The 25,543-nt window shown below is 42.5% G+C and overlaps 1 protein-coding gene and 2 long non-coding RNA genes across 7 annotated transcripts; 2 read left to right on the plus strand and 1 right to left on the minus strand.

The window, feature by feature from the left end:
* Nucleotides 1–839: 839 nt before the first annotated feature.
* On the minus strand, nt 840–25,543 carry SPMIP3 (sperm microtubule inner protein 3). 5 transcript variants are annotated; one of them, XM_077901404.1, is made up of 7 exons: nt 25,417–25,522; nt 21,691–21,777; nt 17,886–17,954; nt 17,338–17,403; nt 11,910–12,005; nt 7,922–8,094; nt 840–1,332 (listed from the first exon to the last, which is right to left on the minus strand). In XM_077901404.1, exons 2-7 carry the CDS (start codon nt 21,765–21,767, stop codon nt 1,241–1,243), a joined length of 573 nt encoding a protein of 190 aa, XP_077757530.1. In that variant the 5' UTR covers nt 21,768–21,777; nt 25,417–25,522; the 3' UTR covers nt 840–1,240. The 5 variants fall into 5 exon arrangements, with proteins under 5 accessions (XP_077757530.1, XP_077757534.1, XP_077757531.1 ...); XM_077901408.1 differs by lacking the exon at nt 21,691–21,777 and having other exon boundaries at nt 25,417–25,543; XM_077901405.1 differs by lacking the exon at nt 17,338–17,403 and having other exon boundaries at nt 25,417–25,517.
* On the plus strand, nt 1,515–9,626 carry LOC144316015 (uncharacterized). The gene is made up of 2 exons (XR_013381760.1): nt 1,515–6,402; nt 7,158–9,626. It is a non-coding gene; the product is annotated as an uncharacterized LOC144316015 (long non-coding RNA).
* Nucleotides 13,986–18,371, plus strand: LOC144316016 (uncharacterized). The gene is made up of 3 exons (XR_013381761.1): nt 13,986–14,090; nt 15,108–15,192; nt 16,118–18,371. It is a non-coding gene; the product is annotated as an uncharacterized LOC144316016 (long non-coding RNA).

Below are 25,543 nucleotides of genomic sequence, written 5' to 3' on the forward strand. Positions count from 1 at the left end.
CAATAATTTTATTTGCCTTTCTCTTCTATATAAAGTTTTTCTGAATTTTCTTCCAAACCTGTCCAATTTTTAACTTTAGCAATCACAATTTTAATTTTCTTTAAAGATTTATTGATTTATTCATGAGAGACAGAGAGAGAGAGAGAGAGGCAGAGACACAGGCAGAGGGAGAAGCAGGCTTCCCCGCAGGGAGCCCAACGTAGGACTCAATCCTGGATCCTGGGATCACGCCCTAAAGCCGAAGACAGACACTCAACTACTGAGCCACCCAGGCATCCCCACATTTTTAATTTCTAAGAGGTTTGGAAAATTGCTCATATTTGTGGATGTAATTATTTTGACACATCCCTTGTCAGATGACAGTGTTACTTTGTTAGCTTGTTTTAGATTCCTTGGTGTTCCCTGAATTGTTTCCTCTGGGATAATTTCTTTATTTTGGTCTTTGTCTTTTATCTTCTGTTATTTTTCCAACTCTGGTGATCCTTGATTGGCTCTTCACATCTAAGACTATGGCAGTGGAACACTATCAGAAATTGTGTTCCTGGGGAAGTTTGTCAACTGGTAGGCTTCACTTTGGGGTGTTGAGTAGGGATCCTAACTTGTACGTTGGGTGGTTACTAAGGGCAGAATGTAGGATTCTTTTTTTGGAATCATTAATTTCTTTAGAAAATACCCTCTAACTTTTTGCCTGGAGAATCCATACCCCGTTGTTCAGATAGGGGTATTAACTCTGTATACAGACTTTCAATTAATCCTTTTTTTTAAACCAGTCTCATAGCTCACTACAGCCCTAAACTGTATCTGGGTTTCTGCATCCAGAGCACCCTTATGGTCTGTGGTGCCTGCAGTCTTCCTCCCTGACTACATCACAGGTTCTTTTTTTTTTTTTTTCTTTTCAATAGTGAATGATGCAGTTATTGATTGTATCCCTACCTGGTCCCCTGTATAACCATTGAGTTATATGTAAGATGCTTTGTAAGCGCCAGCAATGAGACTGGTTTTGGGGCTGATGTGAAAACAGATGACAAGTTCTCTTAAACTTGACTCTTGATTCCCTGCCTTCGGCTGATTGCCTCAATCTGAAAAGAATTTGCAATGTGTAAATGTTTCAGGATTGTAACCATTTGGATACACACTTAAAATTAGTTCCGTTATCATTATTTTCATCTTTAAGAGTCACGTAAGAATTCCAAATGTTTTGTTCAAATGCCATGATTATTTTAAATGCAAAGGTTTTCCTTCAAAGCTGCCTCTCTTCACAACAGTAGAACTCTGGCAGTGAATTTAGTGGTGTAGGATTTGATGAAACTGTGGCTAATTTCTGGTTGCAACCTGGAATTTAAAACAGAATGATTTATTTTAAGACCATTCACTCCTAAGTTTTAACATGCTGTCAATTGTGTACAATAAAATAATTTGAGGGATTTAAGACAAAGGAATATAAATAAAAGATGTGAGAGAAAAACAGTCAAAAGGTTATCTCTGTGTTTCTCTCTGATCAAGAGGCACAATCATAAATTTGCATTTTGATGTATTAATTATAGACCCCCAAACCCTTTAACAATATATTATTAATGGGCCAGTTTGTATGATGTTTATATCAAACTTCAGTTGTTACCATCACTAAATTCATACCCATTGGAGTTCCCTTGTATTTTATAACCTCCTATCTACAATCACAGACAGTCTTTGAAAAATAAAATGAATCATTAGTTGAGAACTACAGGGAAAATTTAACCAACTTGCCAAATCCCATTTATTCCAACTACTTTAATAATATAGTATCATTTAATATTATACTAATTTAAGAGATTTTCAAGAATAACTTTGATTATACGTGATTATTACCTTATGCACTGGTTTGAGAACTTAATCTCAGTATAAGATACAATTCCATTGCATTAGGGTTTTTTTGTTGTTGTTTACAAATATTTATTATGGCACATGTTAATTAATTCTTTGATCAACAACAATAATAATGTAATAGCTAACATTTTTTTGAAGGCTTATTAATGTTACGTACAAGCAAAATGCTAAAGTCTTTACATGGATATCTCAGTTCTGGTAGGTAGATACTATTTTTACCCTTTTTGCAGATGAGAGAACTGAAGGTCAGACTGCTACCGAGATCATGTATTTTATTCTTTTAAGTATTTGGCGCCAGGGTGAGTAATACAAGGGCAAGTTTTGTCTGAGGGGCCATCCTATCCTACAGTGCTGTAAGTTCTCGAAGAATAGAATCTGCTTTCCTTATACTATGTTTTGTACATAGTCTGTGCTTGATAAATATTTCCTAAATAAATGAACGAACCCCTATGTCCTGAGAAAGAATTTTTACTGAGGAAGAATTTCTTGAGCAATAACTGATCTATCACGATCTGTATGTAATCTGTTTCTCACCAATTCCCAAAAAGAAATAAGAACTGAACGTGAACTGCAAATCAGTGTTCATCAAGACGTAAGTCCTACCCTTAAAATCTGATCACAAAGACTGTCAGATGGTCAAGAGAAAGAACCCCACACCTTGATACACAACTTAATGTCGATCTTATTCTGTGAGAAGCCCTTCCCTGCAAAGACTCCTTTAAGGAATCAGTTTCTTGATTCAAACAAAAGCTTGAGTCAGCAGCCACTGCTGTGTTCTCTCAAAGCTCAGATTTGTGACCTCTCTGCCGAGTCTTTTGCAGACCAGACCTGCCTGATTGTTGCTTACAAAATAGGCATCAAGAAAGTATCTTTCAAATTCTCTACTGTTAACAGCTATCCTCAACTGCGTGAACTGCAGAGTCTAAACTTGGCTGCATGGTGGAAGAATCTGGGAGTTTTTTAAATTACTGATGCCTGGGACCACTCCCTTCCCACCAGGAGATCCTGGTTTGATTGGTCTGGGTCTATCCTGGGCGTCTGGATTGCTAAAAGTGATGACACTGAAGTTAAGCACCTTTTAGCCTAACCACTGCCATGGCCTACGGATGCACCATATTCGATCTCTGCCCCACCCGACACCCCACCCTGCTACTTTTTCCTTCTCCACAGTTAGAGCAGTCTTTTCAAAATGTACTTTTAATCATGGCACTTCAACCCTCCTTTAAACTTTTCAGCGGTTGCCCATTAATCTCAGACTAGAGGGCACCTGGGTGGCTCAGTGGATGAGCATCTGCCTTTGGCTCAGGTCGTGATCCCCAGGTCCTGGGATCGAGTCCCGCATCTGGTTCCCCACAGGGAGCCTGCTTCTCCTTCTGCCAGTGTCTCTGCCTCTCTCTGTGTGTCTTTCGTGAATAAATAAATGAAATCTTAAAAAAAAAATCTCAGACTAGAGGATGCTAGAGCTGAAAATGACCTGTAAACACCCTCTCCCCTTCCTTGTTCCTATGTTTACATCTCTCTAGTCCCTCCCTACTCCACCCTTCTGGATTTCTGTGCTTTATCACATTCTTAATTTTTTTGGTTCCTCAAACACGTCCTATTCCTGTCGCAGGGTTTATGCACATGCCACACTTGCTGTGAAGCTCTTCCCCCCCACTCCTTGCCTAGTGAACTTTTAGCTCATCATTTCCTCAGGGAAACCTTTTCTGATCTATTAAATGCTCCTATATAGCACCACATAAACTCTGCTTCATAGCATTTATGACAGGTGGATTTTATGCTGATTTCTATCCTGGTTCCCCGTTCTTCTTGATTGTAGAAACTTGTGTCTGTTTTTGCTTGTCATAGTATTGCCAAAACCTTGGACAATGCCTGGCTTTCAAATTATTTACTGAAAGAATACAGACAAATGAATGAAAATGCTCTCTGCAGCAGATCTATCACCAAGTCCAATTGATGTCACCTCCAAAATATCTCTGGAATCCATTCTTTTTCATCTTCTGAAGCTCTAAGCCACCATCATCTCTGTTCTAAACTAGTAAACAGCTTCCCCACTGGTCTGCATGCCCTACCTCCAAACAAGGTCATAGCAGCAGCCCAAGTGATCTTTTAAAAATACAAGTAATAAGTCACTCTTTTTGGAACCCTTCCCTTTGTTCTTTGACTGGAATTCAGGCACCACACATACCCTCACTGACTACACAGCAGCTCTGCTGGGCTCCTTTTGTCCCTCAAACATGTCAAGGCTTTCCCCACTTTCAAACTTTTGCACTTACTGCTCCTTTCTCCTGAATGCTCTTTATGTGACTCATTCCCATATTCCAGGGCTCAGCTAAAATTGTATAGAGGTTTTCCCTGACTGCCCCATTAAAAGTAGCCTCCCTTAGTGACCCTCATCACCCTGCTTATTTTCCTTACAGCACCACTACAGTCTATAATTTCAAATTTTTTAAAAATGTGCTTGGTTATGCTCTGTACTCTGCCCTTCCAAAGAATGTCAGCTCCACGAGAGCAAGTATCTTGTCTGTGCTGGTCACTGTACCCCAGCAGACAGCATAGAGGCTAGTTCATAATGAGAACTCAATGAATGAATTGTCTTATGGTTCCCAGCCTCCAAGATGGGCCCCAGTAATTCTTCTTCCCTGGTATCCGTGCCTGATGTAATTCCCTTGCACAGTGCCTCAGAGCTGGCTGTGTGTCACTAGTAGGGCACCTCAGAAACAACAGTGTGTGACTTCGGCATCTAGGTCATAAGAGGCATTGCAATTTCCCCCTTCATCTTGGATTGCCCATTCTAGGGGAAGCTGCATGCCTGCAGGGCACTTGGCACCCCTGTGGGTTGGCCACTTGGACCACAAAGGCCCCCCATCACCAGCCAGCGTGTGAGTGACACCCATGTAAATGAGCCATCTTGGAAGTGGCTCCTCCAGCCCCAGTCAAGCCTTCAGATGGTGTAGCACTTGGTGACATCTGGCTGATACCTTGAAAGACTCTGAACCAGAACTGCCCCGTTAAAAAATAAAAATAATCATTTATCTTGTAAATCACTAGGTTTTGGAATGATATGTTACTCCACAAGAGATAGCTAATACGCACTCAGTGATTCAATGAATAGAGCAGTGACTATTTCATCATAAATTACCTCTTGAATTGGTCAGGCTTCAGACCTCACTGAGGAGGTGACTATCTGACCCTGTTTCCTGCCTGCACTTTCTAGCACCTTATTCTCAGTCATCCACAGTCGCCAACCTCACACCTCTTCTGCCAAAACCATTATTTCTATTAGAGGCACCAACAATCCTGCTATATAGAATCAGAAGGCTGAGAAGTGAGCTTTAACTTCCCTCATGTGAATTCTCTCTTAATACCACCCTTTCTCACTCCAAATGCTACACCACATGAATCTTCTTTCCATTTCCCATGAAGCCTCCTCAGTCCAATCCAAGAGCAAGGGTCGGGAGTATGACCTATCTGGATGACCTGGATTGACGACTTACAAGCTGAGTAAGTTTCCTAAAATCTCTAAGACTCGATTTTCTCTTCTGCTACATGCAGTAAATAATAATACCTCCTTCATGGGGGCTATTATGACCCATTGCAACCGCGAGTGTATGTATACACATGTGCGCAAATCACTTAGCACAGTTCTGAGCACGTGACAGATATTGTAAATCCTACCAGCTATCCTAAAATATAGAGCCTTTGAATCTCTACTTGACAGAGGCACAGATCGGTTCAGAGAAGCCAAGTGTCTTGCCCGACATGGCAGAGCTAGAATGTGCAGGCCTGCAGCCCCCCAAGGCCTGAGTCCTGCTCACATTCCCACAGCTTCATCCTGCCTGACTGCCAATGTCGTCATGTCTTCTCCAACCCATCCTGAGCAGGCTGACAGGCCAACAGCCTCCGGGTTCTCCCCCCATCCTAAGATGGCTCTGATTGTCCAAATTCAACTTTCCAGATTCCCTCCTCGAGCCCCTCTTCATTTCTAGCCATTCTGTCCTACTCTGCTGCCACAGGTGATTCCCCACTTCCTCCTTCTGCCCGGCCCAGGCGGGCCAGCGTCCTCATGTCTGGAGTCCTTCCTGCTCTCCCACGCTCCACAAGCCTTGCTATACCCCTTACCCTGTCCCTGGCTGTAGTGTACACCACTTCTCCTCTGCCTCAGACCTCGTCCACTGGGGCCCAGTTTGGGTCCCCATGGCTACAGGTTCTAGATTCCATCTTCCTGTTCTACTAGTTCCTCCTATCTCTGATAGGCTGGTTGTTGCCTAGCTTCCCGATTAGATTGGGAACTCCCCATGGCTGAGGTCAAAACTTGGACTTGCATTCACCTCCTCCCATGGCACCCAGCACGGTGCTGGGGACACAGTAGACAGTGAATATCGAACTGTATTGCTAAACACCTGGTTCTATAGATTTGGAAAGAATTGGGGATTGTCATCTAAAACTAGCAGGGGGAAAACCTTTTGTGTCTGTCTAACTGGATTCCCTCACAGTGGAGGAATTCTAAAGAAGGTCCTATTTACTATCACTTTGGTAAGTCGAGGGTTGCCTGGATTCCCACATGAGAAGGAAGCAGACTTCATACTCAGTGAGTCTTGAAAGGGCAAACTGCTTTGCTGGAGCCCCACTGACACCTCCTGGCCACCTTTCCTTTCCAGTACTTCAGACCCTGGTGGCTTCTGTCCCCCCAGGCCTCACCCTTCAGCCCCTAACCTGCACCACCACCCACTCCATCCTTTAAATACAGCCCTCCCAGGACCCCCATGGAACCCGAACTTCTACCATCCCACACCCCCTCCTGGCACCTTCTTCATAAATGAGCTCATATCAGCTGCCTGCTTCCTCTCTCAGCTCCCTTCTCAGCCTCAAACTTTCTCTGCCCTCCCAGACCCCAGTTTTGCATTGCTGGTAGGTAACTTCTTAGGCCAGATGCCTCCTGCCCATATTTGGCCCATCCTGCTTCATCTACTGCCCCTTTTTGGTGGCTCCACTGTCTGGAGATGGCCTGGTTCCATCTGCTTCCCATCTTCCTGACTGCTGTTGTTTGAGGTTCCTTTGGGCCCCGAGCCCCATCCCTGGCCTAGCTTTCCATCTGGGCTGCTGCTCTCCTCGGGGGAGAACAGAAGGAAGAGCCACTCCCCCCACCATCCTTCTCCTCGTTTTCTTTTCCAGCAAAAAGAAAGTGGCTCACTCTCAAGCAAACTATTAAATGAATAGTAGTGTAAGGCACTCTGACCAGGTCAAAGGCAGCATGGCTTAAGGGTCAAGCCCCGAATTCTATGTTTCAGATGGCCTTGGTCTGAACTCTGCTTCTCCTGCGGACTGCAGTGTCATCTGAGGCTGCTTAATTAATTGGCTCTGCAACTTCATCTCCCTTATTGTAAAATGGGGAAAGTGATAGCACCTACCTGAGAGCTGTCAGAAGGACAGAGTATGTGTCTGCCACCACAAAAGAGCCCCAGAAAGAGTGGGGCTTACTCATTTAGAAAGCAGCAACTCCCCCCTCCTCTCTAAAATTCAAAACACCAAGAACGACAGGAATACAAGTAATGTCTACATTGCTGTCTGCCTGTATACTCTCTGGGTCACCTCTGGGGGGAGGAGCGTTGGGCCCTTCATACTCACCTGTTACAAAATACAGGGAACGTAGAATTTTTGAAACATACCTTCAAATGCCAAATAATTGTCATAAAGCCATTTAAAATGGGAGAACAAGAGGGAAAAAAGTTCCCTCAACAGTATGTTTAGGCACAATAAGGAATTTGTTGACTATAACAAAGGGCTCAGTGAAAAATAGCCCCCCTCAAGCCTGCTTCCTACCAAGGATGTTTGTGCATTTTTATCCTTGAATTTTCTAAGGACTAGGATAAAGAGGAGAGGAGGAAGCAGCCCTTGGGCCAGCCTCTACATTCTTCCTGCTTCTAGACACATGCACACCCTCCCCCAACTTGACTGATCCCAGACACCCTCCCTGATGGCGGTGAGCCCATGAGAGAGGCTCCTGTGAGGCAAAGTTGATCTCAAGAGAGTCAGAGCAGTGGACCTGACTTACCCATGTTGTAAAATGGCAGAGAATAGTCTCTTTGATAGGTGGTTTCCTTATACCATTGTTCCGCAGGCTGCAAATATCTTCGAAAACAAATATATCGAATGAGAGTTTGTTGGTCAAATTGAGGCTGATGTTGACTTTCTCTCTTGGGTGGAATTGCCAAGTCTATGAGATGTCTAAATAAAAATAAAAAAGAGCTTGCTGAACACCCAGAAGAAGAAAAGCATTCCATGTTCTCATCAGCTGACGTCCACTCTTTGGAAGTGGCCAGGAGGTTACTGGCAAGACTTCATAGCTCCAGGGTTAGCCCAGCAGTTTTCAGGAGGTGACTCAGGAATCCTGGTCCACTGTTCCCTGGCATTAGCATCCTCCTCCTCCCCAGTCACAGCTTATAGAAGGTGACCTGCATTGAAACTTCCACTGGGTCTGCTCATGCGTGGCTACTTCCTATACTCCAGATCTCCCCAGTATCCGCTCCCATTGTAATTTTTTTTTATGGACGTTTGGTTCCCTCGAGGAATCAATGCTTTCTTTTGACCAGACTCACCCCTATGGTTCAAATTGGTGTTGGACAAACCTGAAATCAGTTCCAGCCTTCCTGTACCTCCACTCAGATAAAAACCCTCTGAAGATAAAGGTAAAGAAGAATCAAAATGTAATGGGGGGGGGATCCCTGGGTGGCGCAGCGGTTTGGCGCCTGCCTTTGGCCCAGGGCGCGATCCTGGAGACCTGGGATCGAATCCCACGTCGGGCTCCCGGTGCATGGAGCCTGCTTCTCCCTCTGCCTGTGTCTCTGCCTCTCTCTCTCTCTCTCTCTGTGACTATCATAAATAAATAAAAATAAAAAAAAATGGAAAAAAAAATGTAATGGGGGAAGTATCTTCATGCCCTTGTGAGGGTACACATTCCCTGGTGCAACTTGTTGGAGAATGATTTGGCGATGAGTATTAATAGCTTTAAAATGGGCCTATACTCTGTCGCAACCACTCCAGAGATGTACGTGCTCATTAATGGATGAATGGATAGAGACGTTGTGTATGTATCTAAAACGGAATACTATTCAGCCATAAAAAGAAGGAAAACCTGCCATTTGCTGCAACATGGATGGACCTTGAGAACATTGTGCTAAGTGAAGTAAGTCAGATAAAGAAAGACAAGTATTGTATGATCTCACTTATACATGGAATATAAAAAAAACTAAAATGCATAGAAAGAACAGAATAGTGGTTACCTGGCTACCAGGGGCAGAGTTGGGGGATGGGGGAAATGAGTGAGTCAAAAGGGACAAAATTCCAGATAAATAAGTTCTAGAAATGTTATGTACTGCATGATGATAATAGTTAATAATACTGTATAGTATAGTTGAAAGGTACTAAGACAGGTAGATCTTAAAAGTTCTCATCATGAGTGAGAAAACTTGCAACTATACAAGGTGATAGATATTAAATAAATTTATCAGTGATCATTTTACAATATGTACATATAGTAAATCATTATATTGTACACCTTGAATGAATACAGTGTCATGTCAACTGTATCTCAATAAACTAGGGGAAAGAGGGGGTTTCAAAATATTGTTCATCCCATTTTGTGTAGATCTGGAATATTCTGATGATAGTCTGTCTCTGAGTGATGACATTATAGGTAATTACAATTCGGTTTTTATTAATGTTTTCTGAATGTTGCAATAAACATGCATATTTAAAAATTTTGTTTTACTTATTTATTTTTTAAATAATCTCTACTCCCAATGTGGGGCTTGAACTCACAACCCAAAGACCAAGAGTCACATGCTCTACCAGCTGAGCCAGCCAGGTGCCGCAACATGGGTATTTTTAAACTATAAAATACACGAAGTGAGCAAATACGAGATGTTGGGTGAGATTTAGGAATATCTTACCCAATCATTTAGTAGTAAGATGTAGTCTTACTTGATGGGATCACCATGATTGAGCAACGGGGTGACGGAAACAATATAATTATAATGTATTGTGTTTCCATATTCGGTTAAAAACTTGATTATAATGGACCTTCTCTGAAGAGTGGTTAGCAGAAATGGAGTGGTTCTTCCTGAAGTTCAGAAAAAACAAGAGCAGTAATGTGAGGGTGAGGGCATGGTACTGGTGGGGGAGAAATGCTGGTGGGCAGATGGTACGTAGACATGAAGAGACCCCGAAAATTCCTGCCTGCCTCTACTTGCTCTTATTTCATGCCTAATAGGCACTGGGTCTTGTAAGATGGGTACCTTAAATGGTGGGCAGGAACACTCCTTTCCCTATGAAAGCATGTCCCCCACAGTGGATCAAACATTTGCTGCCTAATGAACAGGAGAGTCTCTTGTGAGGTTGGGCTCTGTGTAACCATCCCTGACATCAGGTCACTTTTGTGCCACTGACAGCTCTGGCTTCTGAACCACATCCTAGAGATTGTCCCTAGATCTACCCTGCTGGACTAGCAGACCGTGCTATCTTTGCTTTGGGTCTTTTGACAGAACCAAAATATTCTCCATCTTCAAGTAATACATCCGTGTCCTGAAGAAAAGACTTTGATTCAAGGGATGGGATTCTAATACTGAAACCATTAAGTTGGTAGAGGAATATATCTGGGGGAGATAAGCCATTAGACACCTATAAAATTATACTACAACCACAAAAACTGAAGTTAGGACTTGTCCCAAGAATTGTATTATTTCTTGTTTTTTGGAGAGTGGGGCAGGTCAGGGGCTTGTCTTGCCTTTTCCTTCTTATTTTTAACTGGAAGTCGCTAAAATCACTGATTGCCATCTGCACTAAGTTTTCCCCTTAAGGCTAATCTTGGGCAGGCACTGATCTTGTCAGAAATCAAAGTGGGTCAAGGTTTGCCTTAGCCATACTATGGGGAGAAGGACGGACATTTGGGTACTGGATGTTGGAGTCGGGGGTGTCATCAGAGCCTACAGAGTACACGTGAAGAGAGCCTTGGTGGTGGGCTGGCCCCAGCAAGAGTTCAACATAATGTGTATCTGAGGTAGAACAAAGCCTTGAACTGAGAATCAGAAAATGTGCATAGTTCCAAGTACCAGCTTTCACACCAACCAGACTGGGCTCCGTCTTATTCACTGACTGGATCAGAATGACCTCTAACACTACTTCTAGTTTGATCTTCTATTAAGACTATGTGCTCTTTATAGCTGCCATGGCTTCCTTTTCTTTGCATAGAGGATAATCAGGAGTTGACTATATCAAAGGCCATTAAGAGAAGAACTTTGTAAAATGTATTAGACAAAGAAGTCAAAATAATCATATTTCAAGTGCTTTCTATGTTCTGGAATTTTATGTCAGTTATTTTAACAGGTAAGGCAACTGATTCCCAGAGAAGGAGTTAAAATTGCCCAAGATCAACCACTTCAAAAGTTACTCATATTGCTGCTTCTAACTATTGTGGTTTCTAGCCTCCCAAAACTAGAAAATAACGTCCAAGTGACTGTTTTTTTGTTTTTTCTTTTTCTTCTTCTTTTTTTTTTTTTGTTTGTTTTTTTTGTTTGTTTGTTTTTTCTTTTTCTTTTTGTTAAACAGCACATCTGGAAAGGCAGAAACCATTCAGGGCAAACTCACAATTTTACTGAGAGGGAAACAGAGTCTCGGGAAGGGTATGTTTTTGAACAAGTTGAAACTCTGAATTCACAGTGTTTCTTAAATTTGTCTAATGATTTCATAACATTTTATATTTGTTGTTGATTATAAAAGTAATAGATGTTCATTAGAGAAAATCTGGAAAATGAAAAAAAAAAAGTAAAATACAAATGCTCACATCTTACCATTCAGAAAAAGCCATTGTTAACAGTTGGGTATATTTCCTTCCAAACTTTTTGAATCCACTAAATAACAACTATTATTATTTATTATTATTATTATTATGGTTACAAATTGTGACTCCCACTTCTTTTTTGTTTGCTTGTTTATTCTAACTTTAGTGCAATTTTTGAAAACAAAGATTTGGAAAGGTGTCTCACCTGGGTGGTCTCTTCACACTAGACTCGAAATGGACTCTTGCCAGCTGCCCAGTGTAATATCCTTGGATGTCCTTTCCTTGATGAGTGATGAATATACTAGTGGAGAAAGTAAGAGGGTCATTAAAAATAAAAAGCAATTACTACAATTATTTCTTTACAGAAGAATGCCAGCTGTGGTCTAATAAAAGATCCATGTACTTTGCCCCCAGTTGCTGGCACAGAACTCTTGAAACCCTTGGAATTTCTTGACAGGAGCATCTTCTGTTACCTGTTTTTCAAGATCGGGTTCTCAGTATTCATAAGAAAATATTTGATGTGTTAGGCATTAGGTTCGAAAAATCAGGAAAAGAAATAGGATATATAAAGCCATGGGAGCAAATGCTAATAATAATAGTCAAAATGTGAAAATGGACAAATGGAAGCTCCTTATACAGTTTTTTTTTTTTTCTACTTTGGGTAGGTTTACAAATTTTCACAAGTTTTTTGTTCTTGGTTTTTTTTTTTTTTCTTTTTTTTTTTTAATTCTGTTGATTAGGTGTATGGGATAAGAAATGAATAGGCATTATGATGGCCAAAGCACAGGGCACATCTGTGCTGGAGGAGGAAGCCTCGCCTGGCTGGGAAAGGCTGTGTTTTGAGAAAGTTTTGAGGCACAAAGGGAGTAGGAGTATTTCTGGGAGTGAAGGGAGTGGGATGGAGGTTACAGCTGAACCCCAGAGCCAGAGGGAGGCGAGGCGAGGCAAGGCGGGGTTGCCGTGAGGGAGTGGCAATGCCCAAACCTCACCTTTTCAAAGACATCTTATTTTATAATCATAGTCCTTTTAGAATATAGTCATTGTGTTATGCAACTACTTTAAAATTATGTGTGGTTGGATTATGTTATTTGCAGATTTTATTTCAGAAGAACAGTAGGAGTAGTAGGAAATATTTGTTCTAAATAAAGGGAGCATTGTGTCTTGAAATGTTGAGAACCACTCATATAGGTGACGGAATTATGGTAGAATTTTAAAAAGATTAATGACAGAGTGCAATTTTTATTTTAGAAAGATCTTTGCCAGTGTGATGTGGACAACAAAGTGGAGGACAGTCTGGCTAGAAGTACAGAGACTGACCAGGAGGCAAAAGTGGTCATTTATGTGGGACCCTGTGTGGTGCTAAGGTGGCCAGACAGGATAAAAGACGCTGTGGGAGAAAGGGTTGAAACTGAGAGGAAGGTGTCAAAGACAAGGATAGCTCTTAGGCTTCAGACATAAGGAAGAAGGCTGCCATTCCTTAGGAGACAGAGGGGACACAGGCAGGTGACCATTGTGGGGAAAATGACTTTAAAGAGTTTGTGACGTGTAGGTCTTTGGGGACCTGTCACAGATTCTGAGTACTCAGTGGGTGTCATCAGAGATCCAAGGGAAGAGTCAGTAGAAAGGAGTACATAGTTTTGCATGAAGGAGCTCGCCAAAGCTGCATTGGGTTTACTGAATACATGGGACATGCCTGCATGCTCTGTGTTCTGCACTCACAGAGCTTGTCCTCACCATGCTTTATGTGTGAAATAGTGATCTGAATAAAGGGTCAATGGGGGCACAGACGAGGGAGTGATGCCTAGGATTTGGGCAGGCAAATACTATGGCAAAGAGATTCTAGGTGAGGGGAATTTGAGAAGCCAAGATGTGGCCAGAGTTGGGATCAGAGTGGTGGGGTGGGAATCTCGCTGTCTAACTAGTAGGAAAGGCAAGAACTGGGAACAGGGTGGGCCTGTCTATACAAACAAGACCTCAGGAAGCTCTGATTTTCAGAAAACCACAGACTGTCTAGGCCTGCCCAGTGGCTGGGATAATATGACTGAGCCCTGAAGAGTAAATAACAGCAGGGATTAAGTCATAAGAAGAAGGAGAAACTGGCATGATAATAGGGGAAAATGACGTTTCTGAAGAAGAAGGAGAAACTGGCATGATAATAGGGGAAAATGACGTTTCTGAGTGCATGGGAGTGGAACGTTCTTGGGCACCCATCCTGCTCTGAAGCACTACATTGGGAGAGATTACCCTAGGGCCACGTTACAGGTTGTTGAAAACCCAGCTGGGGTTCCCAAACCACACTGGTTTCTCGAAATAGCTGTGCCGTTTCAGTAGGCTGAGTTTTGACCATGGATTCTTCACTAGCTTGAATATAACTAACTGAATATAGGTGAGCAACCTAAGAATATACCCTGCTTTTAGTCCCTGAGGATCTCTCTTGGTAGGTTTTGGCCAAGGAGCCAGGAGAGGGAAGGAAAATGTGGAAGTAGGTGCTGGAGGGAAGGAGTGCTGTGTGGAGAGGCAGAAAGCTTTTCTTTTGGGGGAAAATAGTGGTACATTTTGCCTCCAACTCTTTGGGTTGACTTTCCAAGCTCCCCATGTGGCCTAACTTCAGCTCACAGGAGGAAGCTCTCAATCAGGAGGTTTGCAAGGCGGCAGTGCCTAACCTGGCTTGTCATTCAGTATTCCTAGAGGCTCCACAGTAGCTGGCCTCTCCTGAGGGTACTGGGTGCATGAGCAGGGAAGCAGTGCTGGCTCTCCAGGCCTGGCTGAAGAGCCCTGCCGAGGCTGTGCTCAGACCTGTCAATTAACTTGGCTTTCAGGGTTCCTGAATGAGTGTAGGGAGGTCTTTCCTTCTTGGGTGGCAGCAGGAGGCCAGCTTCGTCTGATTCCCCCATACATTGTTTACCAGTCCCTGATAGTTTGGCTCTTCAAGGTGATGTATTCTATCCAGACAAGAGCAAACTTGTCCCCTGGGAGGGTGCATGTCATCAGAGCAGAAATCTGGGCTTAGCTATAGACAAAATTCAGTATGCACAGGGGAGGCCAGGAGTGTCCATCCCTCCTGAGCCTGGTCTCGTGGCCCAAGATGGCCCATGCTCCTATGTGGCTCTGTAGTCCTCTGTTATGTCTGTGTTGGGCCTCAGGCTTTAGGATGGTGACCTCATCTAATTCCCAGTCACCTTGCCAGGGCAATATTATGAACATCTTGTTACAGAAGACCGAGGCTCAGAGAAGTCAAGTGGGCTCTCCAAACTTCATCTGGCTGATAAATGCCAGAGCCGTGGTTCAAACCCCATTCTCTGAACTCCATGTACATCCAGAGTCACCTCTACATATGCAGGATGGCTTTTGTTCAAGAGTTCAGTGCTGTTTTTATATAACTCTGTGATTCTCTCATGGGCAGACAGGAAGTAGAAGTCATGCACCAAAGGTCTAGAAGAAGAAATAACTCAGCCATGGTAGCTGGGAGTGGCCTTCAGTTCAATGAGGTGAGTCCCCATTGCAGGCTCTATGGTGTCCACTATGTGCTGGGTGCTAGGGACACAGTGCTGATAAATATTGTCTTCTCCCCAAGAGTTGATGATCTGGTAGGGAAAACCACATTCAGGCACTAATCATACACAGTGAGTAAGTGCTGTACCAGTCAGGAGCTGGCTCAGGAAAATGAGTCACTTAGTAAGGACACAAGCTAGTCAGCACAGAGGATGGGACACTGCCATGCCCACTCTGCCATCTCCCAGACTTATCCCCTCCAGGAAGAGGGCAGCCTTAGGTTCCCCATCAGGAAAGTAGGGGGCACACCAACATCACTGATCTGTGACTGGGTCAATGAGACACTGTGAACACACATGGTGACCTGTGGTAGATGTTGCCATAGCTCTGGGCAGGAAGAGCTGCTCCTCACACTGCCTCTGGGTCCCTCAGACACCACTTCAGTCAGTGTTTTAAAGATCCATTTTAAGCCTGACACAGATTCCACATCTTTTCTCTTCCACACCACACTGCAAGTACTCCACAAGAAACAAACTCAGGAGTGTCCTGCTCAAACCAACTCAGAGCTCAAGCCTGCCTGAGTGACGGGCCTGTGGCTTTGGGTGGCAGCAGGTGATATTTGCATCTTATACAATTCTGATGGGAGTTGTGTAATCAGCCCTGCTGGTGAACCACAGAATATTTAATTTTATTGGGTGCCCCTGTCAGTGTGTGATTCAGTTTTCCCTCAAGTGGTCCCAAGGTCTGGGCATGCAGGGAGTGACTGGATGATTGTCCGAGAGGCAGGAGGAGGTCAGGCCTTCTACAGGTACCACCAGCCAGCAGGAGGCTACGCCACAGATCCGTGACCTGATAATTGTATCTCACTGATTCATTCATGTTCTTCTTCTTTTTTTTTTTTTTCAACAAATGTGCATGGAGGAACTACCAGAGGTGGCAGTCTGCTCTGCAGAGGTGCCAGTGATAGGCAGAGAGAGGCAAGTAAGCTTAACTGGACATGTGGCCAGGTGCAGGGATTAAGAGCACAGATGTTGGAGCCAGCCCTGTGGGTTCAAACCCTACCTCTGCCAATTTCTTCCTAGCTGTGGGATCTTGGGACAGTCACCTTACCTCTCTGTGTCTCCGTTTCCCCTCTCTCTCTCACAGCTATGGTGAAGACAAAATGAGTGAATATATACCAGGTGTGAGCGAGACTGGCCTGTTGGAGGAGGAACAAAGGAAAGACAGTGGGGCTGGCCAAAGAGGAGGCCACAACAGGGGCAGGAACAGTTCATGGAGGGCCATAGAGGCCCCAGCAGAGGTTAGATTTTATGCAAAATGCAGTGATTGCAGGGTTTTCTGCAACAGAGGGCTTTGATCCAATTTACATTTTATGAGGTGTCCTCTGTACAATGGGAGGAGGAGGATGGGAGTGGGTGGCCATTGGAGGTAAACGGGGAAAAGATAGCATTCCTGTGGGAGATACATCCTGGAGGTACAAGTGAGGAACCTACGGAGGGGTTGGGTCCCTACTGTTGCAGAGGCAGGCAGGCGTCAGGTAAATGAGGACCAGCTCCACAGTGAGTATGGTGGGGAGGCTGGGGCCCCAGCCTGGTTCCGGCTGCATGCCTCCTGCTGGGCCTCTGATGGATGAGCACGGAGAACAGAATCCAGCTCTGTCTTAGGACTTCATGAACCCCATTCCTGCTGTGCTATGTTCCACCCAAACCCTCAGGCTCCCCCACGGACTGGCTTAGGCCAGGCCCAGTGACTCTGATTGGTTCCACAGAACTCCAGGCAGCAGCAGCTTAGAGAGGTTTGTTTCCATTTTGCCCAGGGGATAACCCACAGTTAAGTAACCTGACAGTGGACAAGACAGATCTCAAACACACTCAGAAAGACTAAGGGCTTGTGGGGAGGCAGAAATCAGGAAATATGAAGACCCATCCCGGTTTCCCTCTAGCTTCTCCTCATGGGGTTTCCTAGAGGGAAGGGTAGACTCCATACTTTCTCTGAAAGAGGACTCAAAGCAACCTTTCCTTGCCCCTTCTTCACTAATTTATGGAAGCAAAAGAACTTATCTTTGTGATTAAACATTGTTGAAAATAACTAAATACTAAAACATGAGGCTTACTCAAAACCACGAAGCCAAAGAGGCTAACCTCAAAATCACTTTACAGTGTGAGGGTTCCTGCTGGAATTTCATAGCTTCTGAACTTCTGCAGACCCTATGGCCAGTGGTGAAGGGAAACTGGGTTAGGATTTATGGATTATTATCCAGTATCTCTCAGCAAGATGAATTTAGCATAAAAAAACACATCTAGGATTTGTTGGTCTTGGGCCATCTATGAATTTGGAGAAAGAGTAAGAATCCTACTTGGTTTTAACCTGTGCAACCACCTCCCATATGACAGAAGCACAAAGGGGTTTGTTTGATCCCAAGCAGAGTAAAGGGGCCCCTGCTAAAATTTAGGCTGAGATTCCTCATACGTCTTGCTGAAGCCCTTCCCAAGCCAAACCCAATAGGCTTCCAATCTTTTTGGAGTTTGGATTTTTGTCATGAATGTGGGATTTTTTTTTTTCAACTTTCTCCAAACTCAAAGAAATGTCACTGGAATCTCTGACAGAAGTCTGTCAATCAGAGAGGAGCCAGTGAGCAAGTCTGCCCCACCACAGCTCTGGATGACATCTGTGTCTGGAAGAACATTACCTGGATGGGACCACTGGGCGGTGGTCAATAAATTCTCGAAGTCGGATGGCAGCCATGGGGGATGGGAGTCTAAAAAATATTATAGAGTGAAAGATGAGATTGCAAATTTATACACACTACATACTATATTACATATTGCACATATACACTATACACAGTCCATTTCCATGCAGGAGCTGTCTAGTGCCACCAAGTCTGCCTTGAAAGAAATAATAGTAAGAAAACTGAAGAGTAGATAGATTATCCATGGCTTTGGCTAGACCACTTAGAGAGGAAATAAACTAGTAAAGGGGCGGGGGGTGGGGAGTGGGAAGCATAAGCTAATACACACAGATGCACTTTTTTAAACAGAAACTACTGAAGCGCCTGGGTGGCTCAGTCAGTTAAGCGTCCGACACCTGGTTTTGGTTGAATCATGATCTTAGGCCCCATGTTGGGCTTCTCGCTCAGCAGGAAGTCTGCTTGTCCCCTTCTCTTTCTGCCCCCCCCCCCTTGTCTGTGCTCTTTCTCTCTCTCTCTAAAATAAGTAAATAAACTTTTTAAAAAAACTAAAACTAAAAATAGAAACTACTGTGCCAGTTTTCATCCTGATTAGGGTGTTCCTACTGCACAAGCTTGCAGGCTCAGTGTCACACACCAGATTCCCTGGCACCTAGAGCTCTGGATAGGAATTAGACTCCTCCAACCCCACAGACTGCATTGAGACTCAGAGGCAGAAATGAGGCTGAGGCCATTTCCTGCTGCTTGGACTTTTTCTACTGGCAGGCAAGGCTGGGAAAGCCATGGTATGGTGAACTTCTGTAGCACAACTGCCGGGGCCAGCCTCCAGCATGGGCTGTCAAGAAACAAGTGCACTGAGGCAGTGGCTTAGCCATGTGTTCCAGTGTTCAAATGCCATTTTTGGGAGTGTGAAGAAGGCGCTGTAGTGGCAGTGGTGGCAGCTTTGGGAAGAGGTTCTGGAAGCAGCTTCCTCAGTAGGGCACAGGTAGCTGCTCCCATGATGGGTCAGTTTTCTGGTGGCATTCTAGATGCTTCTTGGAGGCCTTCCCCAGAGTGTTTCTCATGGTCTCTCCAATGATTTTGGAAGTGCCCCATCATCTATATCAAACCTTTTCTGTTTCCTAGATGTGAATATACAATACATATTTCTAGTGAAAAATTCATATTGCATCTGATTGCCTACTGGAGTAGAAGACGTGCCACAGAAAACTCCTACATCTAAATATTCACTTGAGGAAAACTCAACACTGGGGGGAGAAACAGAGTGCCTGGGGGGACAGAGGTGGTTGAAAGCCTTACTTTTCTTTACAGTTTACCTTTTGTATACCTTATAAATTTTGTACTATGTGTTTATATTATGTGTCTACAGAGACAGCTGGTTTTCTGTTTGCATAAATACATGATGAGGAACAATGTAGCAGGAGAACATCGGAAGGAAGGAGACTCACACTCCACACCTGAGCCGCTCGCATTCACACATTATACTCTGATCCAAGAAAGTAGTGATACTTGGAGGCAGAGTCTTTGGGAGGTAGTGAGGGTGAAGAACCCATGAGTGGAGCTAGTGTTCTTATGAAAGAGACCCCTGAGAGCTCTGTTGTCCTCTTCCTGTCATATGAGGACACAACAGGAAGATGGCAGCCTGGAAACCGGCAGAGAGTTCTCATCAGAACCTGACCATGCCGGCACTCTAATCTTGGACTTCAGCCTCCAGAACTGTGAGAAATAAATTTCTGATGTTTAGAAACCACCCAGTCTATGGTAATCTGGTGCAGCCTGAACAGAGTAAGGCACTCGATCTGTATATGTATGATTACAATACCTCTCTGCAGGGTTAAGTGAGAAATAATGCATGTGTGCATTCTGTAACAAAAACAGCACCTTTGAGGAAAGAGAAATATGAGTTTCTATGTACGGGCACGTATTCTGTATCAGGTGATATGAATGAACTCATTTTAGCCTTCCAGAAACCCTGTGAAGTATTCTTCCTATTTTACTGATAAGAAACTTGAAGGAGTGAGAAGTAGAATAACTTGTCCAAGGTCACTGAGGAACCAGCATGGAACCCATTTGGTTCTAGAGACATTTACCTTGACAGTATTCTATGCTTTATTGAAACAACCGCAGAGCACTCCAACCACCAGCCAACATGAAACTGGGATAGCCCCCAAGAAGCAGTAACTGGGAGGGAGATGGGTTTCCTTGGGAAGGAAAACAGTGTGTGGGGCCTCCATCCCCCTTCTTTTAGTCAAAGCTAGTGAATGTATTGCCCACAGGCCAGCTAGCTGTTATTTCATATCTCAGTGTGTTTTTCAAGCAACTTGAACATTTTCAAGCAAGATTACATTATAATAGAATAATTTGGCTATCCAATGGAGCCTGTTCATTATATAATCTGTTTTTTCTTTTAGCACTAGTGTGATTATATTTAAAAAAAAAAAAAAGGAAGAAGAAGAAAGAACAGAAGAGAGAATCTGAGTAAATACCATGGAGCTCTTGCTTACACTGGGAAAGCTTTGTGACTGCTGGGATTTTCCCTCACTGGAAGTGACATGCTGGAGAGAAGAATGCAAGATATTCAGGACATTTGCGTTTCACTAAGACAACACCACGTCTGCCTTTGATGATAAAGTGATTGCTCAGTGCCTAGAAATTCTGAATCAACACCAGAGAGAATAAACCAGGCCTGGGCTGCCATACTTTAGCCAGGCCACAGAAACATTTTCAGAGGAACACGTGAATAGCCCACATGGAGTCTAAGCATAAGCTCCCGGAGTCATCGGAAGACGTTGTCTGGCAATGGTTGCAGCCTGTCGTTCTGAATCTTTAGGGAACTGAACTACTACATAGATACCAAGTCACATCTTGTGTGATTAGTTGTCATCTCTTGAACACAGAAGAAAATGTTGTCTGCAGTAAGATATGTCAGTACATTTTATTTTAGTCAATCTTAAAAAATAGATTCACATGCCAAATCTAAATAGGATAAATTATGAACACATGTTAAACTTGCCATCATTTCCAAGCTCACAGCCAACACTGCACAACCACTGTTCTCAGCACCCTGAACAACGTAACTTTCATCTCCTTTAAATATATATATATTTTTATGAGATTCCTTAGTAGAGATTCTTCCTCAGCTGTGCCCCAAATAGAATTTTTCCAGAGCAAATGTGAGTTCTATGTGTATCCTCATCACACATTTCATTCAATTTCAAATTAGCCTTAGGGAACCTTAAATATTTTTCTTTTCTTTTTTTTTTAATTAAGATTCATCTATTTATTTGAGAGAGGGGGAGGGGCAGAGGGAGAGAATCTCAAGCAGCCCCAACTTAGGGCTCAGTCTCACAACCCTGAGTTCATGACCTGAGCCAAAACCAAGAGTTAGACACTTAACCAACTGAGCCAACCAGGCGTCCAAACATTTTTCTTGTTTTAAATGGAAAACATAATTATGCTCAGAGTAAATAATGCTGTAAAACGATATTAAAACTATCCACAAACAACTGTTTACATTTTTTATATTTTATATGTATGTATCTACTTAAATGCTTGAACCACAGCAGACATCTTATTTTGTATCCTTTTTTTTTCATTTAATAAGATATCATGAAAAATTTTCCACGTTGCTACAGAGTATTCTTAATTCTAATATTTCATGCTCCTTTATATTGTTTGGTGAGGCCCACACATCATTTTATTTAAAATAGTACCCCATTCCACTCCCATGCCTGGACTTCTTATTCATGCTCTCTGCTTTATTTTTCTCCAAAACACTCATCACCATCTGCCATATTATGTTTACTTATGTATCTTATTTATGCCTGTCTCCCCAGTGGAAAGTAGTCTCCAGGAGTGCAGCGATGTGTCTCTTGTGCTCATTGCTGTAACCCTAGGGCCAAAGATAATAACTGGTACAGAATGGACATTTCATAAAGGTTTATTAAGGAACTGAATATGCCATAATTTATGAAACCCAGCCCTAATATTGGACATTTTGGTTGTGCTAAATAAACTATATTTTGATTCTATAGAATTTATATATTCAGATACATTCCTAAGAATGAAATAAGATTTGGACATCTTCATGGCTCTTATTTAGGAGAATTTTAACCACTTCCACTTAGTTAACACTGACCCATAAACCAGTGCAGTTAGACTCCCAGGGCACAGAAATTAAAGTTTAATAATAGAATTTTTTATTATGCTGATGTTCAGAAGGTGAACTAAGGTAAGTTCACTTCATTTTAGCCAAAAGGCCAAGAAACAATTGAACTAAGGTAAATAAATAAAGGACATACATTGCAACAAACTTCTTCAACTTTAATATTCAACATACAGACTTCAGGGACAAAGATAAAAGATTTATCTTGTCAACTTTCTCAGCAACTTTTGCGAATTATAGACTATATTATGGATCACATCAGAATTCTATAAAATAGGATAACAGCCAAAAACCTGATAAAATCTGTCTATTTATTATAAAATTTCTTAGTCAACCATAAGGCAAATTTTTCAACCTGATAAGGTGCATCTATAGGAATTTACAGCTAACATCATACTTAATGGGGAAAGACTGATTTCTTCCTAAAATCGAGAACAAAGCAAGGATGTCTCTTTCACCACTCCTATTCAACATAGTGCCAGCAGTCCTACACAGTGCAATAAGGCCAGGGAAGGAAATATAAAGCACACAGATGGAAAGGAAGAAAACTGTCCCTATTTACAAATGATATAATCATTTATGTAGAAAATCCCAAGAAGCTTACAAATAAATTCTTAAAACTAATACATTTTTAAACAAGATCATAGGATTCAAGGTCAATGCATACAATTACATTTCTATACTTTATTATTTATTTAAAATTTTTATTTAGTTATTTGAGAGAGAGCGTGTGAGAGGTGGGGAGGGGCTGAGGGAGAAGCAGGCAGATACCTAACCAACTGAGCCACCCAGGTGCCCCGCATTTCTATACTTTAAATAAAAAATTGGAACCAAAATTTAAAACACAGCTATTGGGGTGCCTGAGTGGCTCAGTCAGTTGAGCATCTGACTCTTGATTTAGGCTCAGGTCGTGATCTCAGGGTCATGAGATCGAGCCCCATGTCAGGCTCTGCACACAGCAGAGTCTGCTTGTTCCTTTCCTTTTGCTCCTCCCCACCACCATGATTGCTCTCTTTCAAATAAATAAATAAAAATTTAAAATACCACAGCTATTTACAGTAGCTAAAAAAGAAATATTAGGCACAAATCTAACAAGACGTGTACAGATGCTGGATGCTGAAGGTTACAAAATGCTGATGGAAGAAATCAAAGAAGATCTGAGAGATACACTGTGTTTATGTTTTGAGAGACTTAATATAGCAAAGATGACAACCTCCCAACACTGATCTGACTTATCTGGTCAAACTTCCCAGGAGGAGTTTTTGTAGATCTAAACCAATTTATTCTAAAGTTTATTTGGAAATGCAAGGGAGCTAAAATAGCCAAAACAATTTTGAAAAAGAGCAACTACCCTCTGTTGGAAAGGGACGGGAAAGATCTTGTCCTGAGCGAACGCTTGTCAGCCACCAGACAGTTGGCACCATACACTACTTCACTCAGTCCTCACAGGAGTCCTGGGAGTTTTCCATCATTATCCTGAATTTCTAGAAGATGTTAAATTCCATGTTGAAGGTTACACAGCCAGTAAACAAGCAAAAAAAAAAAAAAAAAAAAACCCCACAAATCTGCCTGACTCCAAAATTCTTCTTCTTCTGCTACAGTGCCACTGATTCATTGATTCGCTCAACAGATATTTATTGATAAACTACCTTTGGTTGGCATTATACCAGGCACTAGGGAAAAAGCAAGTGACATGTGGTTCTGCTCTCATGTTACTTATCTGGTGGAAGACATGAAGTCAGATATTAACCATAGTGTTGCACAAGTTGATATAAAATTAAAGCTCTGTAGCTGCTAAAACAGAATCCTTCACAAGTTGCCTTTCAGATAGATAGTTGAGCGGCTGTGTCCCTGCCCCTACCCACAACCTCTCTTTCAGAATTTTAAAGGAAACGTTTCCAAGAATAGATGTCACATCTGCTTCAGAAAACCTGAACCTTTTCCCTGGTATGAAGTATGTGATAAGCTTTCCTCATGGAGATGGGCTTTCTGAGGTTTAAAATTTTAAGTTGGCATCAATGTTTATGGTAGAAAAGAGCTAAAAGAAGTATTTGAAAAATTGAAGGTTAAGTCCTCTCAGTACGATAGTGAGTTGAACCAGTAGTAACTGCCTGGTAAGGTTATTTAGGTTGCAAACCTCAATTAAACAACTAGCAAGTTTTATAATTTAATTAATCTGTCCAAAAAAAGGGTGGAGGCAGGATATTAGTCAGGGTCCCAAGATTTTGTTATTTATCAAAATTTGGGGAAAATTCAAGAAATAGAGAGTGACATTTAGACAGGTATATAAGCAGCAACAATTGATTTTCCAAGTGTACTTTATAACCTCAGAGTCCTGGGCGGGGAGGGGCTTTCCTTGGAGGTGTAGAACCAGTATACAAGGCATGGGGGTAAGTTAGGGCCCTGGAGATAGCCACTTCTTAGTGCTATCTCCTACAAGTCCTCTGTTCTGGATTCCAAATGGTCCACTGCCCACTTCCAGAGCCTTTGATTAATCTTATAATGCATTTTGGTTCCCAGGCCTATTCTCATTGGTTTATTGCTTTCTGAATTCATTTATTCATTCTATCATTTAGGAAAATATTTAATTAGTAAAAACTTTGTGCCAGGCCTCAGATAAGGCTCTAGAGATTCTTCAAAGAAGAAGACATGAGTTTCATACAGAGTCTGTCCTGTCCACCTGAAGCATAAGCTCCTAGATGTTGGAGCCATATTGCTTTGGCAGACACTACCTTTACTCTCCTTGTCCTTCTCCTGCCTTACTGACTTGCAAAGTATTCCCCATCCAAGGAAGTACTCTTTTCATACTTTGGAATGAATGAATATATGAACTCAGTAACCTGGTAATCTACTTAACAGTGTTTAATCTTTGTTCTTTTTGTGTTGCAGAAAGCCAGATGACTTAATATGGGTATACTTCATTTCTTTTTTTTTTTCTTTTAAGATTTTATTTATTTGAGAGAGAGAGAGAGAGAGAGCACAAGTAAGGGGGAAGGGCAGAGGGAGAGGGAGAAGCAGGCTCCTCGCTGAGCAGGGAGCTCGATGTGGGGCTCAATCCCAGGACCCTGATATCGCAACCCAAGCTGAAGGCAGACGCTTAAGTGACTGAGCAATCCAGGTGCCCTGGTATACCTCATTTCTAAGAAAAAAAAATATTGAGCTAAATCTACTCAAATAATTTAAAGTTAAGAGGTATGAATACATACTTTCCAAAAGAATTCTAGACTTTACAAATGATTTGTCATAAAGTTTCTCTCGTTGTGAGCTCTTGTCTCCAAAACCTTCAAAATTCAACCAGCTATTTAGTAATGCAACGACTAAGCTAGAGGAGAGAGGTTCAGGTGGTAATGACCAAATTGGTGTTACCTGGTTTGGCTGCAGTGGTTAGAGCCCTCTTTGTTCTTAAATGCAGTCTTCCGAGGACAGCAGTTATTTCAACTGCCTCCTGGTGTGGGATACACTGCAAAAGCACACTGCAGAGTTATAAGACTTG

Source organism: Canis aureus, chromosome 6, assembly GCF_053574225.1.
Source record: "Canis aureus isolate CA01 chromosome 6, VMU_Caureus_v.1.0, whole genome shotgun sequence".
Classification (NCBI taxonomy): Eukaryota; Metazoa; Chordata; class Mammalia; order Carnivora; family Canidae; genus Canis; species Canis aureus.

Bases quoted from the DNA above. Each gene is read 5' to 3' on its own strand.
- SPMIP3 (XM_077901404.1), bottom strand. From the start codon at position 21,767: ATGAGCACAAGAGACACATCGCTGCACTCCTGGAGACTACTTTCCACT. The intron at 17,955-21,690 runs GTAAACATAATA...AATATTTTTTAG, and splicing joins GGCATAAATAAGATACATAA to ACTCCCATCCCCCATGGCTG. The intron at 1,333-7,921 runs GTAAGTCAGGTC...TTTAAATTCCAG, and splicing joins TCTGCCATTTTACAACATGG to GTTGCAACCAGAAATTAGCC.